Genomic DNA, 21,465 nt, shown 5'->3' with positions numbered 1-21,465 from the left:
AAAAGTACTAAACGACACGACTCTCTTTTATACATATATATATATATATCTTTACACAGACCCCCCTCTCATTCACATTCACGTTGTTGTATCTAGTTAGATAGATAGATAGATAAAATACCCTTTAGTTTAGTTTGTGTAGATAGATTAGAATTAGTGGTTGAACGACAACAACAACAACAACAACAAGATAGGGTATCTAGGAATGGATCCAATACCTTTAAATAGAACAGTTCAAAACATATTCAATATATGTCCAAGAAAGGCAAATACTTTGAGAGAAGCATGTAAAACTGCACAAGATACGATTCGTGATTCTCCTATCTTTTCCTCTTCTCCTCATGATGTAATAACGTATGTGTCTGTCACATGTCAGAGATTATATTATATATCTAATTATCATTCTTTGTCTCTATCTATCTATATTTAAAGTGATAAGGACTATGAATACTTGGCAAATAAAATATTCATACCATGTAAACTTGCATTGGAAACAAAGGATGCTAAATTAGTATTTGCTGGACTCGATGGTTTAGAAGTAAGATATATATATATTAGTGAATCACAGTGTCATTGCATTGATCAAACCTTTCCCATTCTAACTCATTCATTTTTCTTTTTAAAGAAATTATTATCATTGATTATTAAACCACAATTAATGGATTTAACAAGTCCACCAGTTTCAAATGGAGTGATAGGTGCACCTGCACCAGAAGGAAAGAAATTGGTTGAAACTGTAGTTGATTTAATTGGTTCCTATTTTGATTTTCAAGATCAAAATGTTCAACTTTCAATCATTAAAGTAAGAGAGAAAGAGAGATATAGAGAAAGAGATAATCAATATATCTAACAAATATATATATTATCTTTTATTTAGACATTATTAGCAGCAGTTATAACACCAACATGTGGTATACATGATACATGTTTAATGGGAGCTATTCGTAGTTGTTATAATATTTATTTGGTTTGTCAAAACAAGAATAATATCATGGCTGCCAAGAGTACATTATTCCAAATGGTTGATTCTATATTACAAAGATTTGATAAATCTTCATTTGATAGAGAAAGATTAATTAATCAAAAATCAACCAACAACAATAATAATAATAACAATCATACCAATACTACTGTTAGTACTGGAACTCCAACAAAATCAAATAATAATCATCAACTTGATAAAGATGAAGAAAGGTAAAATTATCAACCAAATGACATTCTCTACATTTTATACTTATACTTTTATTTTTATTTACCTTTAGAATAATACATAATTATAATACAGATTTATCAGATGTAATATTATTATTTAGAGCATTTTGTAAATTATCAAAAAAGGATGTACCAGTGGGAGCAGCATTGGATTCACATGAAATGAAGAGTAAATTGTTATCATTGGAATTGTTACAACGTATACTCGAGAATCCATTGCCATCGTTGAAAATGTCTGAAAAGTTTATCAATAGTGCCATCAAGCGGTATCTATCCATCTCACTGTTGGCCAACGGCAGCAGTTCCAATCTGATGGAGTTTAAGATCACCCTTCAAATATTCCTCTCTCTCATCATTCATTTCAAGGAACACCTCAAGGAAGAGATTGGACAATTCTTTTCAAAGGTGATTCTCGAGACACTTTCCAGTCAAAATGTATCTGTCAAAAAGAAATGGTTGGTGTTGCCCGTTTTATTTGAAATCTCCAAGAACCCGCAAACCATTGCCGATATATTTGTAAACTATGATCGTGATCCCGAACACAAGGATATTTTCGAGAGAATGGTCTATGAACTCTCCAAGGTTGCACAGGGAGCTAGCAGCGGCCAAATCGAACGATCGCCCCAAACATCGGCAGAAGACACCAAATTCAAGACACTCGGTCTCGAGTGTATCGTCACGATTATGAAGAGTTTGGTCGATTGGTCCAAGGAAATCTACGACGAGAACAAGAGAATCGAAAAACAACGTGAAGTAGATTTGCAAAAAGAAGAACAACAGGAAAAGGACCAACAAGAGATTGAGGAAATGGAAAAACTCCAGAAAAAGATTGAAAACCAACATCCCCTACGTTCATCGATCGACGAGAAACAAAAACAACAATTTTTGGAACAAGGAAAGTCAAAATTCAATTCAATGACTCCAAACAAGGGTATCGACTTTTTAATTCAATGTGGTTATCTTAAAGAAAACCCTATAGATGTTGCTCTCTTTTTAAAAAATCAATCAGATTTAATTCCAAAAAAAATTTCTCAATATTTATTATTACCGTAAGCCAAAAAAAAGAAAACAAATATATATGAATATTAATATTTATTTATGTATTTGATTTTATTTAGGAATTCATTTAATATTAATATATTATATAAATATATTGATTTATTTGATTTTAAAAAGATGGAAATTGATCAAGCATTAAAATCACTTTTATCATCCATTTTAATTAATGGTCATGAAAATAATTCAATGGATAGATTAATTGAAAAGTTTGCTGAGAAATATTTTAGTGATAATCAATCTGAAAAAATTCATTTATTAAATGCTGGTAAATATAAAAAAAACAATATAATATAACTATATTAATATAACTATATTAATATAATATTAATCTTTATTTCTTTTATTTTATAGAATCTGCATATTTATTATCATATTCAATTATAATATTAACATCAGATTTAAGAAACCCATCAATTATTACCAAAATAACCAAAGAAGCATGGTTGAAGATGAATTCAAAACAAAACAACAAAAAGGATTTTGATGAACAATATCTATTGGCAATGTATGATAGAATGGCATTGGAATCTTTTATATTGTTTGATCAACAAGAAAAACAAGATGAAGAGGATAATACCACCGGCGGTAACGGTAATAATAATAATAATAATAATAATAATGGTAGTGGATATGTTAATGGTACACTTAGAAATTCTGCATCTCAAGAAAGATTATTAAGATTCAACAAGGAAGGAGATTATATAGTTGAACAATGTCAAAAATTGATCAAGTCAAAGTTGGAAAAGAAATCAAAGTTTTATCGTGCTCGAAATATTGAACATGTTAGCCCAATGTTTATCTCGACTTGGTGTTATGTCTTGTCAACACTTAGCGTCATTTTGGATGAAAGCAAGGACAGAAAGATTATTCAATTGTGTCTTGACGGTCTCTCTTATGCCGTTCGTGTCAGTTGTATCTTTTACCTAAATGTCGAAAGATCATCTTTTATCACTTCACTCTCCAAACTCTGTCTTTTGGACTCTGCCCGTGAAATCTCTATCAAGAATATCGATTGTATCAAAGCTCTTGTTCAAATTGGTACCACCGAAGGTAACTATTTACAAGATTCTTGGACGCCCATCCTCAAGACTATTTGCATCCTCGAGAGACTCCATCTCATCAATGACTCTCAAAACACTCCTCCTCAACACTCGGCCCAACCAACCAACCAACCATTATCCAATCAAAAGGCTCTCTCACCGACCGTAAACTTCCCCTCAGTCGTTGAATTTTCACAAAATTCTTTACAAAATAAGATTAGAATCTTGGTTGAAGAATATCCAAAAGATACTGTTTTTGATTCAATTCAAATTGAAAGAATTTTTACAAATACCATTTATTTATCAGATGTAAGTAAACAAAAAAAAAGAAATAGAAAAAGAAAGAAATATTTATTTAATTGTTTTTTTTAGGATTCAATTATAACATTTATAAAATGTTTAGTTGAAGTATCAGAAGAAGAAATTAATCATTATTCAAGAATTTATAGTGTAATGAAATTGGTTGAAGTGATTGAATATAATTTAAAGAGAAGAATTAGATTGGTATTTTACAACATGTGGGAGATTGCAGTTAGTCATTTTATTCGTGTTGGACAACACAACAATAATGATTTGGCATTACATGCAATCGACTCGTTACGTCAACTGGCCAACAAGTATTTGGAAAGAGAGGAAATGTCCAATTATAATTTCCAAAATGAATTTTTAATGCCCTTTGAAACGGTCATGTCAAGCAACAACTCTGTCCAAATCCGAGAGCTTATTATCCGTTGTGTTGGTAATCTTATCCAATCAAAGTCACAAAATATCAAGAGTGGTTGGAAGACTATTCTCAATGTACTCAGTCTTGGCTCGACAGTTCCCTATGAACCAATTGTCGTTCTTGCCTTCCAAATTGTAGAATCTATTACACAACCAAAGATTCTTTCTCAGGTACCCTCTCATCACTACCAAGATTTAATCAATTGTATTGGTAGATTTGCTGCACCCGCCGTTCACTTTAATGAAATCTCCCTAAAGGCTGTCAATATTCTCGATCAACTCACCCGTAATCAATTGATCATTGACAGTGCCGGAAAAGACTACCGTCCATTGATCCTCAAGGCTCTCATTACCCCCATTACCCATGACAGTGAATCTGTTCGTTCACTATCCTCTTCCATGCTGTTCTCCTTTTTACAAAATCTTTCTACCACTTTTACTCAAGATACTTGGTCTCTTATCATTAATGAATTAATCAAAATTATCAAAAAAATTATAAATTCTAAAAAAGCTCTAGCTATAAATGATTTTGTAAGTACAAATAGAAAAAAAAAAAGAATCAAAGTAGTAGGTAGATATAATATTAATCTTTTTCTATTTCTATTTCTATTTTTTTTGTAGGAATTTATTTGGGTAAAACAAACATGTCCATCATTATTAAATGATTTTATTAATCTATTTTATAATCATCATGATCAATTAATTAACTTTTATCCAATTTTAATTAATTTATTTGAATCTTTTGTTTATAATTGTAATGTATCAAAGAAGAAACATGCGGATAAAAATTAAAAATGACTAATTATTTATTTATTTTTAGTAAATCAAGTAGTATCAAATATTGGATGTGAATATTTATGTAAATTTATTCAAAAATGTGGATGTTATTTTAATCAAGAACATTGGCAACAAATTTCAAAATTGATTGGTAATGAAATATATTATCAATTGTTGGTTTCTCAAAATAATACTTTGCCCCAAGACTTTTCATTGTTGGGTGGTGGTACTGAAGACTTGGCCGGTAAAAAGTTGGACGAGTTGTTATTTGGTATCGATATCCCAGTGTCGTTTGTAACCCTATACAATTGGCAGATCATTACAAATATGATGCAAAAAATGACTCATGTAGTGGTAGAGATTTACAAACAAGTACCAAAGCAATTCTGTATTGACATTATTCAGTATTGGTCATTCATATACAAATTGGCCAAGAAATTAGACAAATCATCCTTTTTGGTTCATCAGTCGTCGTCCTCGACAAGTGCTCCATCTTCACCAGTGTCTGGCTCACCAACCCTACAACCAATCAGCCACCAACAACTTCAACTCAAGCTTCATTTTGAAACCACCTCGCTGTCTTGCTTGTTAGAGTTTGGCTTTGAAATGTTTTTAAATCAACACTGTCAAGATCGTCAAAACCAAGTTGAAATCTTGATCAATGGATTGGTGGTTGACTTAATCCAAGAATGGAATGGAAAGGCCGTTACTCCAGCTCCCATTGTCATGATTGTAAAATTAATGATTCACAACATTGACAAGTACAGTGGCCTCCAATTCTCAACCCACTTTCCAACTCTCTATCCATCGTTGATTGATCTTTCACTCAATGACAATGCAGAAATCAGATCCTCTCTCATGACACTCTTGACTCGATTCGGTAAAAATGCTCTCTCTCCAATCGCTCCCATTACCACTCCAGATCCCCTTCCCCTTGATCCTCCTGTTACTACTATCCAAAAACAACCACAAGTAACCCAAAATCTATTCTCTCCAACTCCTACACTATCATCTCCAATTACTTCTCTTCTTGTTCAACAACCAAAAGAACAAGAACAAGAAAAAGAAGAAGAGGAGGAAAAGGTTGAAGATGAAGAAGAGGAAAAAGAGGAAAAAGTTGAACAACAAGAACAACAACAAGATAGCCCAGTTTTAGTTGAACAACAAGAAGAAATGGATCATGAAGAAAAACAAACAACTGAAGAAGATGTAGACGATCACTTTGAAGAAATTAAAGATGAATTGGATGAACAAGATGATGATGAGCAAGTCATTATTGTCGATGATTTAAAAGAAACTAGTGAAATTAAACAATTGGAAGAATTGGATATTAAAGAATTTGAAGATGACGAAGAACAAGAAACAAACAATCAAGAAGAAATTGTTGATCCAGTGCCAGAAGAACCACAAGAAGAAGAATCAATACTTTAAAAATCATTTTTACATAAAAGAACTTAATTTAATTTTAATTAGATTTATTGTCTATTGTATGAATTACTTTCATTATCGCTGTCATTCCTTATACTATGACAATTCATTCGTCCATATTTGTATTATCAAGGGTTGTTTAATTTTTCCAAATATTAAATCTACCATTAAAATTATTTGTCAAGTAATCGGAGAGTGCTCTAAAAAAGGAACCCATTACAAGTTTTGATTTGATCTCTGAATCCATCTCCATTGCTGATCCAGGAGAGGATCCTTTTATGCCAATGATCGTGTAGAGAGCATTGTATGGTACTGTCATATCATATTTGCATCCACCAATCATTTGAAGCCCCAATCTCTGGTCGTTGCTATGAAGAATCAGATGATCCAAAAACCATCAATAATTATTTTTAGAAATTAATTTAAACATGAGTTATATAAATGGATCAAAAGATCACATTTAGATTTATTAGTTATCATCAGAATTACTTTCATTGTCGCTGTCACCACTACTTTCATCATCTTTTTCGTCTTCTTGTAGTAATATATATTCACGTGAACTCAATCCAAATCTAATCATATCTCTTGATCTTAACTCTATGTATTGTAATGTACCAACTTTGTTTCCATTTAAACTTGTTCCATTTGTACTATCTAAATCCAATAAATATGGTCTAAATAAATAAATAATAAATAAATAAATAATAAATAATTTGAATATATTTCCAGGGTCTGTTTAAAATGATTTGTTTGGTTTGTTTCATTTCACATACCTTATAATTTTAACCGATTCACCATCAACTTCTGTATTTACCATTCTATAGACAATGATGGCATGTTGAGATGAACAGGATGGATGATCAGCTGGAATATCGGAAATGGTTCGATCACGACCAATGAGATAGGATTTTTGTCGGTGGAGGTGATATGGATCAAGTGATTTTCCATCTTTGAATGGGTATAGTACAAATCGTTTGGTTGGTAATCTAGCCTCGTGTGGTTCAGTCCATTTCAAAGCTACTGTCGATGCAGCCGCGCTGACTGATTCCGTTCCACTACTCTTCATCTTTAGGTCATCTATCAATGCTCCCGATGGTTTGAAATCGGGTTGTTCCTTCTTTTTCTTTGGTCTATCATCTTGGTCGTCTTCTTGTTGATCTTCATCTCTTTCAAATCTCTTTTTACCGTATCTATCTTCTTCGCTCATCTTTCCAAATCTTTCTTCCTCTTCTTTATGTTGTCTTTCTCTTTTCGTTCGATCTATATTCTTTAATTCTCTCAATCGTTTATATTCTTCGTCTTTATTTATATCTCTATTATTATTGGGTCTTCCTCCTCTATTATTATTATTATTATTGTATCCTCCGCGTTGACCATCTCTATTATTATCTCCTCTATTGTCTCTATTGTCTCTATTGTCTCTATTATCTACTCTATCTCTACTTTCTCCTCCTCCTCTATAATTATCTCTATTATCTCCTCCTCCTCCTCCTCTATCTCTATTGTCATATGATCGATTATAATTATCGTTTCTATCACCTCCTCTATGATCTCTATCTCGATATTCTCTATCTCTGTCTCTATATCTATCGCTCATTCTGAGTATCGATCTTTAAATTAATGAAACTTGATCAATTGAAAATGACACATATCGATGTTTCCAATTTTGGATTATCATTTAATATTATTATTATTTTTTTTAATTAATGGGAACCAACAACAATAATTAAACAGTTGCGGTAATGATATTTATTATTATTATTATTATTATTACTACTATTATGTATAGTATTATTATATTTATGATTTTACGATTTAATTAGCCTCTTTAAAATAAAATTACCTTCTTGTTTTAATTTTTCCAGTTTTGATTAGTTTTTTTCTACGATTGACAACTGGAACTGGAACTACTTGTTCTTTTTCTTCTTCCTCTTTTTCCTTTTCTTCTTCCTCTTCCTCTTCCTCTTCCTCTTCCTCTTCCTCTTCTTCTTCTTCTTCTTCTTCCTCCTCTTCCTCATCCGTTTCTTCTTCTGAATCTAGTTGTTGATCTTTTTGATCACTTGTTTGAGCTTGGTGAATCTTTAATCTTAAACTTTTAATTTCTTCATCGATTGAATCTTGATCAGAATCTTCTTCATCCTCTTCATCCTCTTCATCTTCTTCATCTTCTTCATCTTCTTCTGAATCCTCCTTTTCCTCCTCTTTCTCTTCCTCTTTTTCTTCTTCTTTGACTTTGAAATCCAATTTTAGATTTCTTTTACTTAATCTTGAATTAAAACTCTTTAGATAAAGTTTATATTCATTTGGTGTAGAAACGATGGCAAGATTGGAACGAACCACTGATTTGGGTGTTTTATGGGGTGTCACTACAACAACACGTGAAACTGATCCAGGTGTTTTATGAATTTTGATTGTTGATGATGGCATTGGTGATTTGAATATGTTTCCTGATTGCTTGGATACAGGTGTTGATGGTGGTTGTTGTTGTGAATAGTTATTGTTATTGTTGTTGTCTTCTGAATCTGAATTTATCTCCACTTGAACCTCTTCTTCTTCACCTTCCAAGATTGATTTAAAGAATTCAGTGTCATCTTGATCATCGATCACTCCATCACTTGAAATTCTAATGCAATTGTCAATGGTTGCATCTTCGGGTGGGTATTGGAGTGATTCAAAGAAGGGATGTGATAAGAGTTGGTTGGGATAGACAAACATCAACATTCTCTTTTTAAGGTTAACGAGGTGTTTTTTTAGCTCTGCATTGGCTGGTGCTCCAATATCGGATATTTTAATACTGTTGATCGATGTAACCAACTTTATGAGATCGTACGTTCCAATGAAATGTTTACTATCTGCATTCTTTGGGTTATAAATAATAGTACCCTTTGAACCATTATTATTATTATTATTATTACTTAATTTAATACGAGAGAGACCATAATCACTAATTTTGACAATATTGTGACCTACAAACCAACGACGGTCGGCGTCACGGTACATGATGTACTTTTGTGGCTCTTTAAACGACTGTAATAGAATGTTGCCAATATGAAGATCGTTGTGCATAAACTCCATCTCTTTCTGCGAAATAGAGAGAGCATAGATGATTTGAAAGAGCATGGATTGGAAGTGGTCAAGAGTGATTTCTTGGCCAACTCGATAGTCTGCCATGCTCTTGAGGTTGGCATACTCCATCACATAGTTCATGTACTGTTGTGACTGTAGGTCGCTCTTGGGAATAGCGTGTTTGGACAATAGGTTGTTGTCACGGTCCGCGTCAGATGACGGCAACGACTTGTACCACTCGATAAGTTTGATAAAGTTACAGCACTTGTTTGTATCCATCATCGCACCCAACTGCTGAAAGATCAACAACTCTCTATAACACTTGTCTAATCCATCTTTTGGTGCTGCTATATACTGTCTCTTGACTGCATACAATGTGGCAGTGGTTGTGGTGGTGTTGGAACCCGACGACGACGACGACGACAACAACGACCCAGTTCCAGCAGCAGACTTTACAAAAAACACTTGTCCATGTTTACCTTGTGATGATGTTATTGACCTATCCATACGATATGTTGACGATGTCTGTGTCTTATTATTCTTGTTATTCTTGTTCTTGCTAGCACCATTCAATGAAGAAGAGGAAGATGATGACAACTTCATATTCTTTTGAAACTTTTCATTTAAATTCTCTAGATACTCTTCATCTTCATCATCATCATAATTACCATCTTCGTCTTCATTATCTCCATCTTTTATTCTTCTATCTAATCCACTTTTTGTACAAAAGTAGGTGTCAGGTGTATTCATCAGATTGGTATGTCTCTGTACCCATTCCGATGAATTTTTCTGGTCATCCTCTGCTGACCCTCCACCTCTTGTACTTGTTCTACCTCCTTGTTGTTTAATCATAGATAGATAGCTATATATCTCTGTTATTTAAATATATATCTTGTTTTGGTTGAGAAATGTGTTGAAGCTCATTTCATGATGAGACAACCCAAAATTTTTAAAAAAAAGAGGGAAAAGTAGAAGAGTCAAGATAATTTCATCACATACATTTCTATCAAGATATCTTTATTGAACGATCGATAATGGAACCCAATAATAATAATAGTAATAGTAATAGTAATCAAAGGTACGATAATGATAATCGTAGTACCACAACACCCTCTTATTATCGTCATGATGATAGGACGAGTAGGTCATCATCAAACGATAATAGAAGAGATAGATCTAAAAGAAATGATAGCGATGGTGAAGATGACAACAACAACAACAGAAATTATCGTTCATCATCATATTCCTCTTCGTCCACCTCTTCTTCAAGATATAATAATCATCAAAATAAAAGTAATCATTACGACCCTTATAAACGAACTAATAATAATCGAAATAATAATAATAGTCAACGTGATAATCAACGTAGTAATAATAATAACAGTGATAGTAATAGTAATGGTATGGTCAAAGATAACCTTGACCAAAAAGCATCAACAACAGTAAACAGTAAATTTTATGGATCTGTTCCTGATGGTATGTTTACAACGCAAAAGATCTCATTTTTATTGGAATTCATCATAATAATAATGCCTTTCCATTGTCTCTCCCTCCTCTCTAACGCGTATTTCATTTCATTTATCACCTAATATGAACGAACTTCGATACGATACACAATTAATTTAATTTGAATTAAATCTTATTATGGACCATTGAACAACAATCAACTACAAACGATCAATCATTCAATCATTCATTTGCATACTTTTCAACTCAACTATCTATTTTATTATCTATCCATGTCAAATCATACAATTAACAACACCAATAATAATAACAAAAACAACAAAAAACATAAATATGTACATTATTATGGATATACCAACAAAGTATTATTAAGTCAACAGGAAACCGATCCATTAAAACTACAATCTAGACAAAAAGATATTGATTATGGAAAGAATACGATTGGATATGACAACTATATCAATACAGTACCAAAAGACCAACGAAAAAAAGGTCATCCAATGACACCATCTAAATATCAATCTTGTAGTCGTAGGTCTTGGGCTGCACAAATTAAAATATGGAGAAAAGCTTTACATCAATATGATCCAGAAGGCCATACTGGTGATGATGATGACTACAATCGTGATAATGATGTCAACAACAATCGTAATAATGAAACCAATCAAAATGGTGGTGATGGTGTTGTTGAACAAACAAATATTGATGAACAACAAGATGGAGATGATCAAGGTGGATATGAAAACTTACAAGACCAATTACTAGAAAATCAAAATTTACTATTATCTATGATGGCTACAACTGAACCACCATCAACAAATCAATAAGATGAAAAAAGAAGATTAAGAAGAAAAAAGAAAGAACCAATAATTAAAAAGGATTGGTAACTTTTTAAAAGAACTACTACTACTATACTATACTGTAAATATATATAAAACAAAACAAAATATCTTTTTTGTGCTTTAAAAAAAATTATTATTACTTTTTTTTTTTTTTTGTTGTTGGAATGGAAAGAAAAAAAAGTGAAATGAAACAATTCCAATGGAGCGATTGTTGAGTTGAGATCACCATTTGTTTGTTGATTTTAAAAAAAATAATTAAATTTTAATTTCTTTTTAAATTAATTTTTGGGGTTTGGGTTTTGATTATTGTTTTTCTTTTCCAGAGTCTGTTAATGATACATTTGCAGATAATCTATTGCTACGAGATTCTTGAACCAATTTCATACGCTTTTCACGAAGACTCATTTTACCGGTTTTTACATTGAGGTCTTCCAACGATGATGATCCTGCAGCACCGGGGTTGTCAGGGTCGACTGGTGCGTATTGCCCCGATGTTCTAAAGGCAAACTGTTGCTCCAACTTTAACTTGGTGTCGGCAACCTTTTCACTGACCGATGATGTGATTCTCTCCTCTTGCTCCTTTTCATGTTTGTCTGCATCTGCCTTTTCAGCAATGATCGCTGCAATCCAATCTTCTTTGGTTTCCTTATCACTTGCACAAATAACTAATCTATCTTCACTTGATGTTGATATCATAAATGAATTTGTACATGCTAAATAGAAAATAAATAAATTAATAAATAAATTAATAAATAAATTAATAAATAAATTAATAAATATTATTATTATTTCTTTTCTATTTCTTTTCTTTTTTTTTTTTAACATACTTGGAGTATCATCTAAAGGTTTTAATCTTAATTTATGTAATGGATAACTTGATTCAAATTGTAAACGAATTGTTTTTTGTTTACCAAAGAATGAACCAGATGATTTAGATGGACGTGTGACAGCCAGAATATCGTTAAATAAATACAAGACGAGGGCACATTTTTTCTTGACCATTCCCTCTGTAAACTCTCCCTCCTTGACGAATCTTCTGTGTGCCTTGACGACAGCCGATATATCATTCGAGTTGCCCTCCAACTTTTCTTGAATGTCTGCCAACTTCATACGATTCTCTGCATTTCTCTTGGCTTCATTCATCTTTTCGGCGACAGTGTTCATTGAATTGTATGCATTCTCCAATGATTGATAATCTGGATGTGATGCCCATGTATGATTAATCATATCTTTAATTAATAAACTATATCTCTAAAATTAATTAATTAAATAAAGGTAGGTGTAAAATATTAGTTATAATCCTATCATTTCATTTATATTACTACTACTAAGTTTATAAACATACTGGAATTCTTTGAATTGGACGAATCAAATAATCTTCAAGGCCACGAAGTCTAATTTCTTCGTTGTGTTCTTTTAATTTGTTCAAGAATGCTTTGAATTTTGGTTGTTTCTTGCATACATTGAGTACTTCGAGACAATCACCATAGTTGATACAATACTGTGAATAGATCATCAAGAATCGACTAAACTTTACAAAAATATCACCAATCAGTGTGTCTTGTTTCCAGTGCTTGCAACGAACTTGCAACTCGTTCAACAATTGAGTATTGTATGCAATGATTGATTCCAACTCACTGAAAATAGCTCTAATCTCTTCTTCTGAAATAATTGGTGATCCCTTTGCAATTGCTTCTCTTAAATCTTTTAATGGTTGCTAAAAATAATAAAATAAACTAATTAATCATTTTGTTCTTTTAATATTGTCCCAAATTTGAAGTAGACTTACATCTCTTAAATAAATTAAACGATTCAAATATTCAACTTCAGTCTTTGTAATCTCCTGAGTAATTCTTTCTCTGTAGGCATTGTCACGTTCTCTAACTCTTTGACGGTTTCTCTCTAACCATCTTCTAGTGGCTCTTTGAATCTTTATAACTGCCTTTAATTCAGTTGAAAGACGATCTAAATTGTAATAAATATTAGTATTAATATTATTGGGCATTCTGTTCAATTATATATAAATGTTGTTGTTTTAACATACCTTGTTTGGGATCAGGAGTTGAAGTGCCCGGGGTGGAAGATTTGGGAACTGTCGTAACAGTTGCAGTAGAGGTGGTTGATGAAGCTGTAGTGGCTGTAGTGGAGGTAGGAGCAACAGCTGTAGGGGTGGCAGTGGAGGTAACAGTGACAGGGGTTTGGGTAACTACATTTACTGTTTTAGGAACGGTTGAAGCAGTCGATGTGACTGAGGTGACGGGAGGAGCAGTTGTGGTGGGTGCCGATGATGATGAAGTGGTGAGACCGCTACTCTTTAGTTTTTCAGCAACGGCGGCGGGTGATGGTACATGTGAGGAGATGGTTGGAGATGAAGGGGCTCCAATTGGACTTGCTTTGAAACCTAGTGATGATCTCTGACTCTGAGGTTGAGTAGTAGGGGTAGGAGTAGTAGTAGTAGTATTAGGAGGGGAAAGAGGTATCATATTAGAAATACTAGTACTCATTATTGGTAGATCTACATTATTATTATCAATATTATTGTTTTGGTTGAAACTATCATTATCATTATTATTATTTACACTGGCAGAAAATGTAATAGTATTGGTGGTTGTAATGGATTCTATAATAATTGGTTTATCATTATTACTATTATTATTTGTTGTTGTTGTTGTTGTTAAAAGTGGCGTGACGATATCGATTGGAATTGGTGTTGTAGTAGTAGTATTGTTGTTATTGTTGTTGTTGTTATTGTTGTTGGTATCGGTAGTTTCAGTGGTGGCGGTAGAAGTAGTACTACTTCTTCCTCTGACCTCTCCAATCTTAATTGGACTATCTCGGATGGTAGTAGTAGTAGTAGTTTTAAATTGGTTGTTGTTGTTGTTGTTGTTACTTGGATCAAGAGACAATGATGAATGAACATCGTCGCCGTATTGGTTGATGATGACTTGCTCGACGGTTTGTGAGTTGATGGGTGGTGATTGGATCGTATTTGCAAGCGCGACTTTTAACTCGGTTGCATTGGATGACTTTCTATTAGTATAATATGGTTCAATGTAGGAAATGGTTGCTTTCTGTTCCTTGGGTGTAGGGACAGTTGTTGTTGTTGTCAAATGTGATGCAGATCTATGAATTGGTTGATCTGCTGCTGTTGGTAAAGGTAATATATTATTATTATTATTAACCTCTTGTTGTTGTTGTTGTAATTGTTGTAATTGTAATTTTTGTTGCGTTGGGATTTGTTTATTCCAATTTGGTGGTAAAGTTGAATATCTACTTGATCCCCTTTTATAATTATTTTGGTTGTTTGTTGTAGTAGTGGTAGTAGTAGTGGTAGTATTTATAGTGTTGGTATTATTACTGTTGTTATTATTATGAGTATCACTATTACTTTTAAGTAGAGTATTTTTCCACTTGTTTAAAATACTTTTGAAATCATGTCCTCCACTTTTACTATTACTATTACTATTATTATCAGTTGATGTTGTTGACGTTTGTTGTTGTGGTTGTTGTTGTTGTTGTTGTTGTTGTTCACTGTTATTATTATTATTATTTCTTGGGATGAAAACACTATTTGAATGTTCTCTACCTCCTTTAAAAATTGATGGAACAAATGAAGATTGAGATATGAATGACCTGGAATGAGGTCTAAACGTTTGAAATGTCTCACTTCTTTTCATTGTACCCTCACTACCACCATTATTATTATTATTATTATTGTTACTATTATTATTATCCATCATGTTATCAACAATACTATCACAATCGCCATTGTCATTATTATTATTATTATTTTGATTATTATTATTAATATTGTTAGTAGTTACCTTTGGAGAATTATCAGGATACAATTTCTTTTGATCGGCTATATGTTGGAATAATTGATTCTTTGTTGCGGCAACCGAGAAATCACCATTCTGTGTCTGACTCTTCTTGATGACTTCTTGACGTTTGTTTTCTCTGATTGTGAATTGAGCGAGTAACGACTCGGCTTCATGAACTTCTTTTTCGCTAAACTTTTGTTCACTTGCCTCCAATACAGGCCATTCAATACTGAAATCATATTGTGAATCTTGATTTGCAATCTAAATTATATAAATATATAGAAATAGAATAGAACAAAAGAGAGAGAGAGAGAGAGAGAGTTAAAACACAACCCTTTTATACGATTGTGTATAAATATATATATATATATATAATCTAGAGACAAACCTTGCAAACAGCTTCCAAACATTCAATAACTCTACGAATATTGGTATAGGTAGGACGTTCTTGTTGAAGATCGGCTAGAGTAAACTTTTTGTGTCTTGGGATACCCATGTCGATGGAAGCTTGAATAAAAAAGGAGATATTCTCACTGTTTTTAAACATGATGGTACGTTTAGGGGCATTGGGGTCGGGTATAGAGATACGTGGCATCAGTCTTGGACTGATGGCTTGGATGACACGACACAACAATATACCATCGACCAATAATTTTACAAAGTCTTCATTTTGATCCAAACTAATCTCCAATACATTCTCTATCCATTTGACTGCTGCTCTCTTTTGACAGAGATAATGTATTGCTTTTGAATTCATTATTGCTTAAATAAATATATATAAAGTTGAGTTATTCTATTATTATTATTATTATACACGATATATATAGATACAAAGATAGATATATAAATAAATAAATAAGATTTAAATTTTCTTTCTTGTCTCTCTCTCTATTAATTATTATTATTATTTATAACTTATAAATAACAGCTGTTTAATGATAGGATTGATTGATTGTTGGTGTGTGAGGTGAGAGGGTGTGTGATTTGAATTGATTTGATTTGAGGTGAGGGTTTGTGGTGTGGCACTTGATATCGATGATCTAGAGTTAAAAAAAAGTAGTAGGTATGATATGATATGATATGATTGATGTAATAATAATATAAAAGTAATAATACAGAATGAATGAATGAATAAATTAAAGCCAAGTAAGCTTTGTGAGTAGTGAATGTCCAATGTGTGTGTGCGAGTAAAGAGTAAATCTGTGAACTATGGAGGTTTGTGATGGTGAGGAGGAGCAATGGAAAAAATTATCATAAAAAACCCTTTTTCGGATTAAAATTTTTGTTGAAAAGAGGTGGCCTCATGTAATTAGTCGTGTATGATAATAATAATAACAATGAAAGACACTATCATACATATGTATATTTCAATCAACCATTTTATTTAATTTATAGTTTGCATATAGTTATACTTGTGGTGGCCTGTGTCAATAGGATTAGATTGAAGATAATATGAGGTATATACATTAGTAGTGATCATCAAGATTAGTTGGTTGATTTAGTAAGTTTGTTTGCTGGATACATACAGGATATTAATGCTAGTACTAGAAGATTTCATCTTATTTGATGATGATGATGATGAATCATCGGTCTTTAGCTTCTTCATGTCATCGACAATGGTGGTGGAGGAGGAGGAAGTTGGTTTGGACGATGATGAAGTGGAAGAAGTGGAAGAAGTAGAGGTTAAATTATTGTTGTTGTGGTTGTTGTTGTGGTTGTTGTTGTTGGAAGAAGTAGAGGGATGCATGCATGCATTAGATCTAATTGGCATTGGATTTAATGAAGATAAACCTTCTTCAAGTACATTTGGATTGAATAATTCAATCATGTGAACAATCTTATCATTGTCATTGGTGTGTACGTGTGTAAAGAAGAGTTGGTGGTATGGTTTGTGAGAGGTGAGTACCACGCCATTGGCTTCAATCTTTGCGAAACTAGAGTTCTTGTCAGTCGACAACATCGTGATGATGACACTGTTAAAGTGAAAGAGGTTGGTCCAATTGGTAAAGAAATCTCTTATCGCCACAATACCAGAGATCTTTCTTTTCTTTTGTTCATAGTGGTATGGAAATTCAATCGTTGCATTGCCATCGAATAATTGTAGCAGTTGTTCTACACTTCCTCCTGAACTAGTTCCACATGTCTCAAAATATTTATAATATTTAACTATTGCATTATTTGATAAATCCATATCTCTCCTCTCTAAATAATAATATTAATTAAAATAATATTAAATAATAATAATAATAATAATAATAATACTTTTTTCGTAATGTTTGTTTTGGAAACACACCCCCTCACCTCATTCATTTCATTCCAGTTCCATAATTATTTGAATTTAATTGGTTCTGGAAATATTAATATTAATATTACTATTCATAATAATATTAAATATCCAACACTATCCCTCACTAACACGTTTATACTGATAATTCTTAATTTGTTTTAGATTGTTTATATTATTAATATATTATTAATTAATTGGGTTTTATTTAAATAATTTAAACAAATTGTAAAATTTGAACCAAATGATCACTTGATCCATACATTAGAGTATTATCGGCAAAAGAAAGACAAGATATACTTGACTGTGAAGTGTATAAATCCTCGGATTTGTCGTTGTTCATATTCCACCATCTGATGGTTTGGTCGTTGGATGCCGATATGAGACTAGAGCCATTGAAACAAAGACTACGAACCGATCCGTTAGACTTTAGGGTACGATAACAACTGTTGGTACGGAGATCCCATAGCTTGATGTTGCAATCGTTGGATCCCGTGGCTACGACATTTCCTTCCCATTGGAGACACCGGATACCTTCGTGGTGACCGGCCAATACACCGATACTCTCCATCTTGTTCAAGTCCCAGAGACGAACCACCTTGTCCGAACCACCACTAATCAACTTTCCATTGGTATCGGCTTGGAGACAAGTGACACAACTTTCATGTTTGAATTGGTGTATTGGAGTTTGATTCTCGATGTTTCGGTGACGTTGTTGTTGACGTTTTTCTAAATTGTGTTGTTGACTATCTGATAGTGATGACGGTGATACAGAAGAGTTGGAATCGTCAAGTGAATATTCGGCAGTGGCGGGATGGATATTATTCTCTTCTTCGTATGATCCAAATGAATCGTCTGGTTGAATGTTATAATTTACAATGTTGTTTCTTCTACCTTCATAGTACAGTTGTGATTGGTAGACTCGTTCGTCTAATGTTTCCGAGTCGTCCATTAGTTCTCCGACAGACCATAGTTTGACGGTGGCGTCTGACGACCCAGTGATGACAGTACGTCCATTGGCATTACCACGCAAGTATTGTAGACAAAAGACATCAAAGTTGTGTGCGCGTGTTGACACGATACCCTGACACGTTTGCTTCTCGCAGTTCCACAGTCTGAGTGTATTGTCGAGTGATCCAGTTGCCAAGAAACCATTGCATACGTCCAAACATTGAACGGTGTACGAATGACCCTTGAGAGTGTACAAACATTTTCTATTCTTTGCGTTCCATACCTTGACAGACTTGTCGTAGCTGCCTGTATAGATCATTCCATTGTCTGTATCGTTGATAAGTGTCCAAACAGTACCACTGTGACCTCGTAGCACAGATGCGGTGCAAATGTCACTAGACCAACGTTGTTCGGTGACATAGGCACGTGTAAAGAGTTGGTGCCATTCCTGATCATCCTTTTTTCCTTTTTGGTTGGCTTCAAACAATTCGATGTTTGGTTTACAGATGAAATAATTTTGGTAAAGTAGACGCCAGAGGAAATCCTCGCACGTCAACCGATGCCACGAATGGCAGACCAACATGATCGAGTAAATGTCAGAGTGATCGAGGAACCCAATGATGGTGACAAGTATTTCATCGGGCAATGCGAGTATATTAGTGGTGGCTTGACGAACCTTTTCACGACGTTGAGCAGTGATTGGCATGCGATCTAGTAAATAACCAGATGAATTACTAAATTTGGCTTTGAAATTGGTTTTGGAACGTGAAAGGAATCTAGCCAATCTTCTCATCTTTGAATTTTCCAATTGTGCTGCCAATCTAGCTTCTTCCTCTTCTTGTTCTCTTCTCTCCTCTTCCATTTCCTCAAATGAATTTTCATATGGGAAACTATCAAATGTAAAATTATTACTATTTGATCTAAATTGATATTGTCCTACAAACATTTTTTTTGAAATCTTTCTTTTTAAAATGATAAATGTTGTATATCTTGTTTATATAAAATTATTCTTTTTAGTTATTGTTATTATTATTAGGGGATATGAAAATGATTAGTATTTCTTATCCAATTCTTTTTACTATAAATCATTTGGTTTTTTAGTTATTATTAAAGAAATCAAAAAAGTTTTTTGTTTTGTTTGGTTTAGAGAAAAATATAAAAAGTTATATAGTTTAAATAAAAAATGAAAAAAGGATAAATAAATAAATTGAAATGATATATTTTGAAATTTGATTCAAATTGAAATTGAATTTATATGTTGAAAAAGAGTAAAATGAACAACAGGAAATTTGTGGAATACGACTATACACTTGTGGTTTAGGTGGTAGGTAGTTGAGTGTAGTGACTACTACTTTTACTTTTACTACTACTAGCAAAAAGGTGGAAAACTTAATTAAATTGGAGTGGTAAATTTAGATTTATGTATGAATGTTGTACTCGAGTGTTGTTGAACTGAAGAGATGATTAAAAACAATCTGGGCGCCAAGACATACGGGCTGGGGATGAGTATGTGTGAGTGTGTGGAGGGAAGGTTGTGTGTTGGAGTAAGTAGCCAACAGATTGCTATAGAGATTGTTGATGGGATTTTGCAGAACAACACAAAACCACTCTCTAGCTTGGTTGTAAAAAAGATTCAAAAGATTAAACGCGGAAATATATATAATTTAAAAATGTATTGACCCAGTCTATATTGACATAGTATGGGGTAGGGTATATTGAATGGATTTAAAAAATAAAAGGTAGAGATATATAATTAAATAGAATAGATATCTCCTTGAGATTGAATTCAAAATTGACTGTGACCGATGACAGACAAACTGACGAACGATGATATAATAGTGACAAAATATAAAATAATTTATTTAAATCATATATGTATATGGAAATGGATAGGGATAGACATCATCAATATAGTTGACTATTATGGCAATTATATATTTAACAATTGATGAACACAACACACAGTTGAGAGAATAGTTAGTGTGTGGATTTTAAACTCGATTTTCGAATGAGTAGATACCCAGTCAATATATCTGGGTACCCAATTAAAGTGAGCTGGTAGGTGTTGTTGGTGAAGGGGTGAGTAGATATAGTGTCATTTAATTTCCCGGATACAACGACTGTTTTTGAAATCAACTCTTTTTTCTTTTTTTTTTTTGTTGTGAAATGAAGGGAAGACATGTAAGAATAACAAATCGTTAATCTATCATTTGAAAATACAACAATCCAAAATAGGGTGGGTATGTTGGGTAAAATGGAAATTTCCACATTGTGGAATGAAATGAACTACTACTATTGGGAAAAAAAAAAAAAGAGGGTGAGATATATTTGTTTGTTTGTAGTTGTAAACTTACATTTATTTTGAAAAAAAGAACAGTTGTATGTTCTATTTTGATAAATATCTGTGGTGGTGTTTTGAAATTATTACTAGTACAATCCTATTATTGATCTCGGTTTCTCTCTCTCTCTAAATCTTAATCTTAAACTACTAACTATTGTAAATGAATGAATAAATATCCGTGTTTCCGGTTTTACTTTTAAAAAAAAACAAACAAGAGATGATGGAGATAATAGATAAATACTATTCTCGATTACTATTACTATTGCTATTATTATGCTTAAATGATATTATTAAATTGAATATACTATTCATCTAGAGTCTGGTCTAGTTGGAAATATTGAAAAATAATGAATCCAAAACAAAAAATATTAAAAATTAAAAATAGAATTGTTTGGGATGACTATGTACCAATTAATTAATGAATACTATTTTATAAATTTAGAACTAAAACTAT

The 21,465-nt window shown here is 32.6% G+C and overlaps 6 protein-coding genes across 6 annotated transcripts; 2 read left to right on the top strand and 4 right to left on the bottom strand.

The window, feature by feature from the left end:
• Nucleotides 1-205: 205 nt before the first annotated feature.
• Nucleotides 206-6,242, top strand: DFA_12170 (Arf guanyl-nucleotide exchange factor; the record flags this gene model as incomplete). Its single annotated transcript, XM_004353755.1, has 11 exons — nt 206-354; nt 433-538; nt 626-802; nt 878-1,194; nt 1,263-1,647; nt 1,702-2,261; nt 2,331-2,536; nt 2,623-3,620; nt 3,684-4,565; nt 4,656-4,788; nt 4,855-6,242. The coding sequence occupies 11 exons, from the start codon at nt 206-208 to the stop codon at nt 6,240-6,242; spliced, it is 5,301 nt and encodes a 1,766-aa protein (XP_004353807.1).
• A 136-nt stretch (nt 6,243-6,378) lies between these two features.
• DFA_12169 (uncharacterized protein) lies at nt 6,379-6,558 on the bottom strand (the record flags this gene model as incomplete). Its single annotated transcript, XM_004353754.1, has 1 exon — nt 6,379-6,558. One exon carries the CDS (start codon nt 6,556-6,558, stop codon nt 6,379-6,381), a length of 180 nt encoding a protein of 59 aa, XP_004353806.1.
• Nucleotides 6,559-6,708: 150 nt separating this feature from the next.
• On the bottom strand, nt 6,709-10,157 carry DFA_12168 (uncharacterized protein; the record flags this gene model as incomplete). The annotated part of the gene is made up of 3 exons (XM_004353753.1): nt 6,709-6,913; nt 7,013-7,849; nt 8,083-10,157. The coding sequence occupies 3 exons, from the start codon at nt 10,155-10,157 to the stop codon at nt 6,709-6,711; spliced, it is 3,117 nt and encodes a 1,038-aa protein (XP_004353805.1).
• Nucleotides 10,158-10,339: 182 nt separating this feature from the next.
• slbp (histone RNA hairpin-binding protein) lies at nt 10,340-11,599 on the top strand (the record flags this gene model as incomplete). Its single annotated transcript, XM_004353752.1, has 2 exons — nt 10,340-10,781; nt 11,136-11,599. 2 exons carry the CDS (start codon nt 10,340-10,342, stop codon nt 11,597-11,599), a joined length of 906 nt encoding a protein of 301 aa, XP_004353804.1.
• Nucleotides 11,600-11,917: 318 nt separating this feature from the next.
• Nucleotides 11,918-17,815, bottom strand: gxcA (pleckstrin domain-containing protein; the record flags this gene model as incomplete). The annotated part of the gene is made up of 9 exons (XM_004353751.1): nt 11,918-12,327; nt 12,442-12,865; nt 12,960-13,331; nt 13,404-13,579; nt 13,659-15,696; nt 15,824-16,197; nt 16,351-16,475; nt 16,962-17,637; nt 17,809-17,815. 9 exons carry the CDS (start codon nt 17,813-17,815, stop codon nt 11,918-11,920), a joined length of 4,602 nt encoding a protein of 1,533 aa, XP_004353803.1.
• A 121-nt stretch (nt 17,816-17,936) lies between these two features.
• On the bottom strand, nt 17,937-19,616 carry DFA_12165 (WD40 repeat-containing protein; the record flags this gene model as incomplete). Its single annotated transcript, XM_004353750.1, has 1 exon — nt 17,937-19,616. The coding sequence occupies one exon, from the start codon at nt 19,614-19,616 to the stop codon at nt 17,937-17,939; it is 1,680 nt and encodes a 559-aa protein (XP_004353802.1).
• Between the last annotated feature and the right edge of the window lie 1,849 nt (nt 19,617-21,465).

The sequence above is a fragment of the Cavenderia fasciculata genome (assembly GCF_000203815.1).
Source record: "Cavenderia fasciculata unplaced genomic scaffold Scf_EUAJFUG02HR96I-5, whole genome shotgun sequence".
NCBI classification, from domain to species: Eukaryota; Evosea; class Eumycetozoa; order Acytosteliales; family Cavenderiaceae; genus Cavenderia; species Cavenderia fasciculata.
Note: the sequence above shows the minus strand (reverse complement) of the source record. Positions and strands in the feature narration are given on the sequence as shown.